The sequence below is a fragment of the Carcharodon carcharias genome, chromosome 6 (assembly GCF_017639515.1).
Source record: "Carcharodon carcharias isolate sCarCar2 chromosome 6, sCarCar2.pri, whole genome shotgun sequence".
Taxonomy (NCBI): domain Eukaryota; kingdom Metazoa; phylum Chordata; class Chondrichthyes; order Lamniformes; family Lamnidae; genus Carcharodon; species Carcharodon carcharias.
Window position 1 is genome coordinate 130,722,679 of NC_054472.1, and position 13,465 is coordinate 130,736,143.

The 13,465-nt window shown below is 39.5% G+C and overlaps 1 protein-coding gene across 4 annotated transcripts in view; it reads right to left on the reverse strand.

The window, feature by feature from the left end:
• Window positions 1-13,465, reverse strand: part of LOC121279178 (matrix metalloproteinase-16-like) — a 295,815-nt gene that overhangs the window by 200,884 nt on the left and 81,466 nt on the right. For 3 of the 4 annotated variants that reach the window (XM_041190177.1, XM_041190175.1, XM_041190176.1), the window contains exon 3: window positions 1,848-1,970. In XM_041190177.1, the coding sequence (XP_041046111.1) occupies window positions 1,848-1,970 (123 nt within the window). Of the gene's footprint in view, window positions 1-1,847; window positions 1,971-11,740; window positions 11,832-13,465 lie in introns of all 4 variants that reach the window. The other variant, XM_041190179.1, reaches the window with a different exon arrangement.

Below are 13,465 nucleotides of genomic sequence, written 5' to 3' on the forward strand. Positions count from 1 at the left end.
TATTTTTGAAAGTAGAGGTGATCTCCCTGAGGCAGCACTTAGCCTCAGGGAGATGAGTGCGCTCTTTCGTGCGCATGCGCACAAAAGAGTGCCATCTCCATTTTAGGAATCCCCCGCCTGCATAGGGAGCGCATAGTGCTTTCCTGCGGACGTCACGCTGGGCGGGCCTTAATTGGCACACCCACATAAAATGGCGCCACGCCTCCGATCGGGGGCGCCAATCAGAAACGCACCCGCATGCGCCCGCCCATCAAATCCCCCCCCCCCACCACCGACAGCAGGAAGATTCTGCCCATAGTTTGACATTTTCAAATTCTATATTTAGTCAATATATAAACTTTCAATGCCTGGCAGTATTTATCCCTCAATGCCACCAAAAACAGATTAAGCAGCTCATTTCTGCTCATGGAACCTTCCTGTGTGCAAACTAGCTACCATGTTTGCCTACTTAACAACAGTAACTTCACTTCAAAAGTAACTATATGGCTGTGAAGCAATCTAGGACATTCTAGGGAATCATATCTCATTATTAGGTAATCTTTCAAATTGAGTTACCTTTAAGATAAATAGCATCCAGCATCAGAGAAAGCAGACAGCGCTATCTGACTTTCATCTCTTAAACTACCTCAGTTAATAAGGTTACCCCTGATGAATTCATTGGTTTGGAATTACGCAGTATGATATTAGCAGCAAATTTATTGAAGTGTTCATAGGATTTTTTCTTCTATTTTAATCCATTTATATATCAATATCATTGTTATAATAGAAGATAGAGAAATTTCATAAGAACATTCAAGCATGTTTGTTGCCATTATTGTACAGCACAATCTTATTCCATATGTAATTTCTCACTAATCTGTTTTTGTGTTTACCACTTACTGAACTAGAGGATCGCAAAAGGCAAATTCTTGGGAGCTTTCATCATTCCCCAATGCTGGAAATATCCTGAGCGAGGTTGCATTAAAAAGGTATGCCTTGGATGGTTACAGTTTATACGTAATCTAGAAAACATGCATCTGATGTCTCCTCAACTGTAATTTTCCTTTAGTAATAAGTTACTGAAACAGGCAGACTGTTTTTACTCTGCAACCAAGGAATACAAGTGGATTGAATCCAACCTGTCAAAAAAGTTGGCTGTTCACCAGCTAGCTTGGACTGAAAGTTGATGCACAACATTATGCAATTGTTGAGCATCTCTGTACATCCAGTATCTCTTCACTTTCAAAGTAAATTATGTAAAACCATCCTTCCAAATTTCTGATATGCACTAACAACAGGTTGGTCTTTCTCCCAGGAATGCAAAGTGAGAAAATTACTCTAAGAGTGAAAATGTTTGCATTTTACCACAGCTTCCAGTTTGGGATGCTCATCATTATTACGTCTTCTTGTTAAAATTATGTTCACAGAATTCCAGTCTCAAACAGCTGAATGTAAGTACAGACAGCAAAATAGGGCAGCAATAATATACATTTTCATCAAACAATTTATTCACTCCTAAAATAGTAAATATATAATAAAGCTTGCTGGCATATATTCTGGTTTACACATACCCTACAGAAAATATTTTTTTTTACTATTCAGTGACAAACAAGTTGCTGCTGGATTCTAGGAAGTAATACTTCACAGATCACTGAAATGGAAAAGAAAATTGCCTAAAAATGAAAAAGAGTAGTATTTCAAGTGTAACATTTGTCTTTCAGATGCTAACAGGTTGTGCATTTCCAGCATTTTCTGAATGTGTTTCAGGTTTACAGCACTGAAACTCTTTTTGCTTTTCATCTTCATCGTACACATCCTGATGAATATTATGTGAAACTGCTCATTTGGTGATGTGCGAGTACAGATACCTGTAGGTGATATGTTTATGATGCCACTTCTGCCCAGTTAATGCGTAACGCTTTCTTCTAACACTAAATCTAACGTTGCTGCCAAACTGGTCAGGCACACCACAGCGGGGCTTCTTCATCCAGCTGTGAAAGATAAAAGAATACATCCTTAAACCAGGTGCATTTAACAATGAACTTCCTTGCTTCATTTCTTTTCAATACAATGTATGTATTTTTAAATAAAGAACTCCATTCTAGAGCTCCCTGCGTAATTCTTTAGCTCCTCAACAGGCCCTATGAGGTCGATTTCAACTGTTCTCACAAGCGGGAAACTAGCAGTAGTGGGCTCACTGCATGATTTACACCTCAACCAATTTTCCTTTGATGTCAATGGAAAACAACTGCAGGTGGGTTGTAAAACAGGTACCCAGCCTTTATAATACCCATTTCCCACCCAGCAGAGGCTTGTAAAATTAACCCCTATAATTTGCAACATATTTTTAATTGTCATTCTTTTTTAATAAATCTGATTAGATTTTTAGCCCCTTTTTAAATCAGGCTTTGTATTATCTCAGGAAGTCTACAGAGTCAGATTCAAATTGAAAATGGCACAGGTGTAATGGCCCTGAAAATAATTCAATTGTATTTATCAATGGATTATATTTGGCCATTTAATCAGCAGGTTAGAATTGCATGATCTATTCATTACTCATAAATTCATTCAACATTCTCCATCAGTAATAATTGTCTGTTTAATATTGTGGTTAATTGTGAAAGTTTTAGTGTGTTTTTCATTTTACTAAATTAAACCTAATAATTAAAGAACATTTCTTTTACTGCTGTGATATCCATGCCACATTTTTTGGCATACTGGAGAGGCCTTCAGGTGGCTATATTTAATGGGCCAAATGTCATGTTAATAAGTGAAATATAGGACAGAATAAGTCAAAAATTCCATTTTCAATTATCATCTTTTGAATAATAATTGATTGTTTGGTAGAAAAAAATCCTCAATGTAATGTAGAAAGCCTGCATTTAACAGCAAGATCAATTAAGAATTAATCCTTGCTGATACTGGAAGAAGTGCATTAACCACTTACTAACGTATAGTTTCTAATTTACAACTGCTGTTGGGTATATTGTGTTATGAAAAAAAAATCATAAATTCTGGCATGGTGCCTTAATCTAGCCCTCTCATCATTATTCCTGACATATTTGTTAGATTTCATAACATTAACCAGTTCTGAAATATGCACATTACTTACACTCAATTTTCAAAATATACAACTATATCTGGAGGGCCACATTTAAGGTGCTAAAGACAGTCATTACAATTTAAAATAATTAAGTTCACACCACAATAAAATTGAAACACATTTGAAAACGAGGAGATATTTAACAAGACAAACAAAACAGGTTCTCACCTCAAGGTGATATCACTATATCACATGAAGCAAGGGACAGAACAAAAAAAATGAAGCTATTAAGGTGTCGTTATCCACGTAATAAAGTGAATTACTGAAAACTCTACATGCACCACAAGTAAATCAAACCAATACCTGACTTTCAAGCACCTTGTGTTACATCTGCCTTTGTCTGGCAAATTGTACAGTCCATTTTGATAAGTGGACAGGTTCAACACTGATGCTTAAAAACTTGACTTGATTAACCTGGTTTTAAGGGCAAATATTTGTATTTAGAAAAGTGGACAAAGCAGCCATTTTTCAACTGTTAGAACAAAAGTTTCAACCTATCCATTTCCTTCGTGTGGGGGGGGGGGGGGGGTGTGGAGGAGAGGCCTCTACATATTAGTATGATCTGAATTTGTAAAACTGTGAACTTTCTCATTCATCTCATATTTCTATTTGCTGCAACACGTACAGTGTCAAAGTGATGCATTGGTTCCATCATTATGTCAAATCTATGATCAGAACTTATATAACATTAGATTGGTTGCAGTTAAGTAGAATTGCACATAAGTATAATAATTCACTAAGAATTATGCAAATATAGTTCAATCTAAATTATGAGAAGCTTTCAGACAATTTGCACTTGTATCGAGCACTCAAAGTTCTGTCAAATGGAAAATTGTTAGCAGAGTGAGTAAATTGTGTAATGCTAATCAGGAATGTGTCAGATTCAAATTAGCAAGTTTGCTCAATTCCACTGGAGAAGTAGTGAGTGGAGAAGGGGCTACAATTGATCACTGACTCCCTAAACATGGACTGAAACATCCAATTGTCATTTAAAGGTTTATGCAGAGTGAAACCTTATTGTGATGCCATGCAGTCAAGTAGCCTGCCAACAATCAGCCTAGACTCTTGCACGAAGAATGGCCACTTTGATCAGGCATTAGGTCACAGAACTGGACCTCGCTAAGTTTCCACTTCCAGGAAAGGAATAAAGGAGGCCAAGAGCTTTCCAGGTCAGTGTGTGTATAAATAGCAGCAGGAGTGTGAAGCACTGATCTGACTACAGGTACATCACGTTCAGCATATTTAAGCAAGCAAGCTCAAACACAGATCATCCTTCTGCACAATGACATAAAGATTTCTGGACTAGTAACCTATATGGGTAGTGAAAGGACTGAAAGAGCCTTTGCTATGGTTACTTTAACATTAACATTAACATTGATTTTATTCACATAGGCTATGTTAAGATAAGTTTTTCTATTTTGCACTTGGGCATAAACAACTAAGCATGTGAAGGAAAACTAAGTGGGAGGGTCACATGCCCATAACGGAGCTTTATTTTGTGATGCCTTCCTCCCATCCAAATCATCTACTGATACCAATGATCGTATTTGAATAAAGGCCTCTTGAGTAAAGTACAACAGGGTGAACATTATACTTTTGATAGTATTGTTGAAGAAAGGAAGTATTTATTTTGTTGCCAGTTTATTAAAATAGACCCAGCTATCAATATAATTGAATGTTTTCACTGCATTAGACCCATTTCTTCCTATAGATTTCATGATGACCTTATGAAGGATACGACTGTCACATACTGTGGTCCAGATGTTCACCTTTCTCAATGTTTTACCAGATGCCCAAATTTCCTCAATACCTGTTATGCTGTGGTTACATCATCATTGCACAAGAAAGTAACATCATTCACCAGCAGAGTAAGTTCCATACAAATTTCCTAAATTAATTAGTATAACAACTGTCGTCAGCACAGTTCACGTGTATAAGCAGCTGAACTTTTAGAAAACTTCGATAATGGTGTAATTGTTCTAAAATCCTACACAGTTACAGTCTTCATTATAATCCTGGGTTCTGGTCAAATATTTCCCCTGTTTCAATAACTTACATCTTTATTCTAAGTTGGCATGAGAATGGCAATGCAGCTGTTGCTTGTGCCCACCCTGGCCAAGCAGGCAGAAGAGGACACAGATGCTCTTTTAGTCAAGACTGAGGAAAGGGAGCAATGTTTCTTGGGACAGTACTCTTCCAAGCTAGACAAATAAGTTATTTGCAGTACCTGAAGTGAGATGGCATGGCATTCATGGCCAATTCCCTCTTTTCCAAGGTAGCAGAGCTAAAGGAAAAAAAAAACAATGATCTCACCAACTCCACCTTATAAGTTAAAGGTCATGGTCCTCAGGGGGAGGCACACCACCATACTGTGGAGGTAGTAGTGATTGGTGTCATCTTGCCAGGGCCAGCAGGTAACCCAACATCTGTGTCTACATACCAGCACTAAATCATTAGGGCTGCAGATCTAGGATCCAAGACGACTGGTGCTAAAGTCCTTGAGACTGATACTGCCAAATCGTAGGATAGCAACACATGCCCAGTCTCTGGCAGTCCTTGTCAAAATATGGTTAGGTACAAAGGGGAAGCATAGGATTGAGAAAGATCTGCAAGTTGTATAATTTGGATGCAAATTAATTGTTTTTTTGTAAATAAATTTTGTTTGGAATATGCTGTGCATATCATAGGATCATAGAATGGCTACACCACAGGAGGCTATTTGGCCTGACCTGCCTATGCTGCTCTCTGCAAGAGCAATTTGCCAAGTCCCAGACCCCTGCCTTATCCTTGTAGCGCTGCAATTTTTTCTCTTCAGATAATTATCTAACTCTCTTTTGAAAGCTATGATTGAATTTGCCTCCACCACGCTGTCAGGCATCACACTCCAGATCCAATCACATGCTGCATAAAATAATTCTCCTCATGTCGCCATTGCTTCTTTTGTTAATTGACTTAAATCGGTGTCTTCTGGTTCTCGATCCTTCTTGTGCTGTTATTTTCAGGAAAGGGAGCGCTCATATGGTGTATCCTTTATCACTCAAATAATGTTTCATAACAAAGTCACGTTGGGACAAAGTGTTTGTTATGGTGCCAGAGGTGGAAGAAGGTGAAGCTGAGAGTTGCCATAACAGGCGATCGGATGATCAAGAAGTTGCTGAATCCGGACACCTGCTGTCTGAGGCTGATGCCCATTTTCAGGGATCTATTTGTTGTATGATACAGTGTCCATCGCCTACATGAAGTCACACAGGTTCCCTGTGGCAGTTTGGAAGGAAGCGCTGCAGTAAAATTCAAGGGCCCAGTCACTTTTATTTGCCAGAAGTGTCCAAAAGGCAACCAGGTGAAGTCATCAGATGCACAGTTCAATGAAGAGGTTCTTGTAGGACCCATGTGGCCAATACACATGGCAACAATTGCATGTAATGGGCTTCTGTCCTCTGGTACACTGTTTAATTCTCCTGGCCTTGACATATGCTGCTGGTTGCAAATCCTCCCCCAGTCTGATGGCATAGAGTGGTTTTCCCATGCTATCCCTTGTTTGATGTCAATTTGCTTGTGGGTTTGGGGGTTGGGGAAGTTAGAGGTCCCAACATATTTTCTCTGGAGAAATGCACCATGGTAAAATGATATGCATGTGTCAGTGATTAAAAGGTGTGAAGGGGATTAAAGAACATGTTCTTGAAAGCCTATAATTAGTAAGTGTGATCAATTAGGTCCACTGGCTAACGTATAGATCATCTTCATTTCTCAAACAGGAGAACAATGCTACCACAGGTATTAACATGTCAAGTGTGGCAGTTTAGATTTTTGGTTGGGAAAGAAAAATCACAAATAGGCATTTGCAAAGTTGCACACCATAACATGCGCATCTTCCTGTGTAATGGTAATCAAATAAACATGATTATAAAAAATAAAAACAAAAAAACTGCGGATGCTGGAAATCCAAAACAAAAACAGAACTACCTGGAAAAACTCAGCAGGTCCGGCAGCATCGGCGGAGAAGAAAAGAGTTGACGTTTCGAGTCCTCATGACCCTTCGACAGAACTTGAGTTCGAGTCCAGGAAAGAGCTGAAATATAAGCTGGTTTAAGGTGTGTGTGTGGGGGGCGGAGAGATAGAGAGACAGAAAGGTGGAGGGGGTTGGTGTGGTTGTAGCGACAAACAAGCAGTGATAGAAGCAGATCATCAAAAGATGTCAACGACAATAGTACAATAGAACACATAGGTGTTAAAGTTAAAGTTGGTGATATTATCTAAACGAATGTGCTAATTAAGAATGGATGGTAGGGCACTCAAGGTATAGCTCTAGTGGGTTTTTTTTTATTTTATATAATGGAAATAGGTGGGAAAAGGAAAATCTTTATAATTTATTGGGAAAAAAAAAGAAGGGGGAAACAGAAAGGGGGTGGGGATGGGGGAGGGGACTCACGACCTAAAGTTGTTGAATTCAATATTCAGTCCGGAAGGCTGTAAAGTCCCTAGTCGGAAGATGAGGTGTTGTTCCTCCAGTTTGCGTTGGGCTTCACTGGAACAATGCAGCAAGCCAAGGACAGACATGTGGGCAAGAGAGCAGGGTGGAGTGTTAAAATGGCAAGCGACAGGGAGGTTTGGGTCATTCTTGCGGACAGACCGCAGGTGTTCTGCAAAGCGGTCGCCCAGTTTACGTTTGGTCTCTCCAATGTAGAGGAGACCACATTGGGAGCAACGAATGCAGTAGACTAAGTTGGGGGAAATGCAAGTGAAATGCTGCTTCACTTGAAAGGAGTGTTTGGGTCCTTGGACGGTGAGGAGAGAGGAAGTGAAGGGGCAGGTGTTGCATCTTTTGCGTGGGCAAGGGGTTGTGCCATAGGAGGGGGTTGAGGAGTAGGGGGTGATGGAGGAGTGGACCAGGGTGTCCCGGAGGGAGCGATCCCTACGGAATGCCGATAAGGGGGGTGAAGGGAAGATGTGTTTGGTAGTGGCATCATGCTGGAGTTGGCGGAAATGGCGGAGGATGATCCTTTGAATGCGGAGGCTGGTGGGGTGATAAGTGAGAACAAGGGGGACCCTATCATGTTTCTGGGAGGGAGGAGAAGGATTGCAACCTGGAGTCGCCACAAGAAATCCCTTCTGCCTCAGGTCAATCTTGACTGCTTCGCTTAAGCGCTTGGCGATGATTTTTGTATAGAGCCGTAGTAGAATCGGGCCGATTGTTATTGGCCGCCAGTTGTCTATATTTTTGAGCTTCTCCGTATCATCTGATTTGGGAATAAACATGATTGTCTGTTTCAGTCATTTTCACTCAAGTTAATCAGATGGTTTTGTGCATTTGAGATAACAGTCACACTACACCAGAAGGCAATGATGTGTTAGAACACCTCCTCCAGGTGGTCTCACACTAGGTGCAGAATCCCAGGTTTCTGCAAATTTGATTGCATTTACTATTCTAATTATGTGTGAGTTGGTTTGTAGCAATGCAAACTTTGCAAGACAATGACAGGATTAGTAGGAGGTTGTAGCTGTGCCATATTAAGCAAATGGGGCCATAAGTATATGCATACATTTTAAACTTTAGGACTGAAAAGTTAAATGGTATTCATTTCAGAAAACTAGTTTTGCTACAGTTATAAGAACTATAGGGTCATTACCTTTAAACTAATTGCAGTTACAGATTTTCAGGCAAATTCAGTGAGCCACATTTTGCTGTCAAAATTAGCGTGAAGCTAATGACATTCAGGGTCATTTATGCAAATGTGATATGGAAAATTCAGGCAAGGAGCAGATGCGGGGTGAATGCCACTATCCAAAAATTGCTGTTGGAGTTGTACCACTGACATTAGCTTTATGAAAAAGGCATTTCACTGCCTGCCTAATTATTGACATGCAACGAATGGCACGCAGTTAGTTGCTATATTTGCGAGGTAGGTGCGAATGAAATAGGCTTTGAAAAGTAAGTCTTATCATTATAAACGTAAGAAAGCTTTTAAAATGCAATGATTGCTAATTATTGGCAATCAACTTCTCTGGCACTGAAAAATAATTATAACAAATGTGAAAGCTCATTCCTATAGGTATTGCATGTTGGAGATTCTACAAAAGACAATTTTAAAATTTTTCTCTGTCTTTTTTTTCTCTCTCTTAATCCAATCTATTTTTGCCTATCTTTATATCTTTCCCTCTATACCTGATATGGCATTGAATTTGCCCACTCTAATTTGCATCTAACTCTCCTTTATTCATTTCTCAATCTGATTGGCTAAGGAGATCTCCTGGTGCTTGCACTGTTTGCTCAGATTGCAAGATGCCCTGTTTCCATCACTGTACTTTTATCAGCTTCCAATTTTAACAACTTAGTGGGAAAAATATTTTTGTGCCAAAGGCTGCAGTGGCATCTCTAACCATTGGCAGAGACTGTTTGATGCTCTGCCGTAGCAATATCAGTCCCATTGTTCTCAATTATTTCTAGGATAACTGAATCACATTTCTCAAAACTTCCACATTTCAAAATTTAAAAACAGTCATAGAGACTCTGGGGTTGTGAGTTGTAATAAACATTTTCAAAAGAAAAAAAAATGCACTGTGGCCCACGATTTTCCACTCATCCAAGTGAGCAGGTACCAATCATGAGCTGGCAAGTTCAAGAGCCAAAATGCCAGCCAGAAATTGAAAGTGTGGACATCAGACATAAAACTGGAACAAATATCATGCTAAACATTGTAAGCAGAGGGAGATAGAGGGCTGAAGGGAGAGAGTGGGTTAGTAAGATCAGTTTTGGGTTGTCCTAGCAGAAAGTCAGTACAAATATGATGGGCTGAATGGCCTCCTACTCTATTCTAAGGGCAGAATTTTGCCCTCATTGGGCGGGCTCAGCGGGGGCGAGCAGGAGCGGTCAGGAAGCCGAGCACCTTCGGTTGTGAAACGCGCACTGCAACGCTCAGTGCTGCCTGTCTTGGGGGGGCGGGGGGGGCAGTGGTGGTGGAGAACGAGGGCAGATGTTAGCACATGTGCGCGGCTACCCACAGGAAAAGCTCCCTGAAGCACAGAGATGTCTCAGCAGGGAGATAAAGATTTTTGAAAATAAAAAAGAAAGATTTTAAAAAGTTAATAACATGTCCCCTCACATGAGCAGGGGCATGTTAGGAATTAGTTTGAAAATTTTAAAATTTTTTTTACTGACTGAATGAAATCGTGGATGAGGTTTCGCAAAAACCCAAAGGCCCTTTGGCCTTCTCACCTGCCTGCCAACCATAAGGTTGGACGGGCAGCGAAAAATTTTATTTAATTAGGTCTTTAATGGCCTTAATAGGCCTGCTAATTGTCAGTGGGCATGCTGCCGACTCCCGCGAGTGCCTGCCGACTGAAATATCGTGCGAGTGCAATGATATCAGGGTGCGACATCATTGTGCGTCATTTTATGCTCGTTCGGGTCAGGTGCGTGCCCGCCTGACGAGTGGAAAGTTCTGTCCTAAAATTCTATGCCGTATGTTTTTGTCTAGAAAATACTCAAATAATACTTAATAAATTGTCATACATATTTTGCAGATGCAGTTAAGCCTTTCTGCTCAGCCAAGTCAGAGTTCTTTCAAGGTTGCACAATTTAATTAATTGAAAAGAATCGAACACTGTACATTTCACAGGCAGGCTAACCCACTACTATAAAATTCCTCCTTTAATGAAAAATTAAAGAATACCTATTTTCCCCAAAAGTAGTAACTTGCTAACAAATTGTGATTACACAAGACTTTGAAACGTGTGATTCCTATGAAGACAGCTCTGTTCATGGGAAGTTAATTACAGAAACAATCAGAATTCTCACACTTATTCTTAATTGAGGAACTATGGGCCTTTTTATATGTTCCTTCAAGAAGAAGTTCTGTACTTCAGCAAGGCAGGATTAGGCACTATTGTTTACCAAAAGAGAATCCAAAGCCTGAAGCAGTTACACTGCAAGGGGCTACCATTTTTAATGCTGTAACCCTGAATGCTTAAACCTGTTTTTGTTTTCCTCATGTATCCAATATATAAGAGCAAAATTGAACTGTTCAAAATGAAATGAAGAATATCTGAGTATACAGGAAGAGATTATCTAGGTCAATATTTTGGTAGGATAGATCCCATTTCTTTAAAATATTTTTTACCCTGTCTTTGTTCTCCCCATGCTATAAAGCATGTGTGGATCTGAAAAAAGGCAATGATTAATGCACAAAGTGACTAAAGCCTCTGATTTTCTATTGTTCCCTATGGCCTTTGCTCAGTAGTTCCTCTTGGATTAGACAAGTTACCACTGGATGTGGAATATTGTGATTGTGCCCCAATGTCCTACCACTCTGTTGTACAGGATAGTTGGGCTGTAGTGTAGTGCACCACTGCAGTGCCCTTGTCTCCACTTACAGTATCAGGCAGGTATGTTCTCGCTTCTTAGTGCATCAAAATCAGCTCAACTTGATGCATCAACTTTATTAAAGCAGAGCACTAATTCAAACTCAGAGAATATATTAATGGTGGTTTTGGCAAAATGCCAAGTGCATACATCTAAATCTTTTTTTCACAGTGTGACCCCACATGACCTATGCTCCATATACCATGTGAAAGGGAGCAGCAGTCGCATAATACATTAGAGACTCATGAGGAAGAGTTTTTATTGCCATTTTGTAATAAATAAAAATTAATACAGCTGACCTTTATCCCTTTTTTCCCTTTTCAGACAGTCAGCTATCTGCCAAATTTTGTCTTCGTTCTTGCTTCAACTAGCATCATCGTCGGATCTTAACTATAATAAGAAAATTATAATTCTGATCTCACAACATAAACTCCTACTAGTGGTACTGCTAATGTCACAATCAATGTTAAGAGTGTCTCTTCTCATATTCTGATGCAGCTGTCACAATTGTCTACTCAGTTTTGGAATCTTTTAGGCTGGGATTTTCCGGCCCTGTCATGGCAGGACCCACCGCGGGTGATTCGGCAACACAGCCAAAATTCCATTGACTTTTGGCGGGAGCAGATAATCCCAGAGGTGAGCTGGGGCGGAAAATCCTGCCGTTTTCCAACTTAAACTATCAGACACTAAGAATTTTTAAAAAAATTCCGGTAAGGGAATCGCCATGCTGTCCTACTGACTTTAAAAAATTGACAATTTGCACAGACTAACAGTTAATATTTTATGCATGTTCAAGTAGCAATAAAGGTGCTAAAATACATTCAGGGTAATTAATGCCTCTAGGGTATATCCGGTCAAATGAAATCTTAACACCTCCTAAATTGGGATTATGGAATCGACTGCTGAAGTGTATGTTTATGCTCTGATTTTTCTCAAGCAAACTTCAGCTTTAACATTTTAATTAGTTGGGCAGGATGGAGTTCAAATTCAATTCTGGGAGATAAAAATACTGAATGAGATTAGTACCTGACTGAGCTTTAGCTAACTGTGACAACAAGGCTCATGTATTTTTTGCTTTGAAAAATTTGAAAAAGGTTCGCTCATTGGTTTCCTTATTTTTTTTAAATCTCAATTTTCTTCTCTTGAAAGCAACTGTTCCCCATGCAACCATGGGCTGGGGTGGGTTGGCTAGTGTGAGAAATTGTACAACTGCCATTAGAACTGAGACAAGGTATGTCAGCTACAAGCTTCTTCCTGCTGCCTCACAGGTGAACATTTTACTGAGACTTTATTAAAATAAGAAAGCAAATGAGCGAACCTTTTCCAAATTTTTCAAAGCAAGAAATACATGAGCCTTGTTCTCACAGTTAGCTAAAGCTCAGTCAGGTACTAACCTCATTTAGCATCTAATGCCTTTGCCAAGAGATATGAAAAACACATCCCAATGAGAAAAATAACATTGAGGCACCTACGCTCTTAAACTTCAATCCGCCATCTTCTGGTTGATACTGTGACATCCAGAAATTAGTCAGCTTTCACTGGTCAACTTATAAAGGAGATGGAGCTAGTTTGAAATATCAGAAGAAATAGGAACCCACCATGAGTTTTCAATCGGACATTATGGACAGTTTGGGAATGCTTGAGCTTCAGAAATTCCAAATAAAAAGATTCAATGAATACATACAGACTGGAAATAGTTGCAAAAGATCCTTATCGTAGAAGGAAAATTAAATTTTCATCAACAACTTTGGCTTCTCAGGTTTGGCCTGGTCATTGTACAGTGCTAACTTATTACAAACCTCACACTACCTTCCCATCTTCCTTCAAGGTTGAAAATTATCTTTAAATTGCATGCATCTGCAACTTACTGGTAAATATTTTTATTAGGGCCTAGGCCTGCCTAGTTGATGGTTGTGTATAGCTATGGAACAGAAAAAATCAAACCTTTGATTTGTAGGATTGAAAGGTACGTACTGAATATAAATGATTATTTTACATTTCCTGCTACCTCCAAACATGATAAC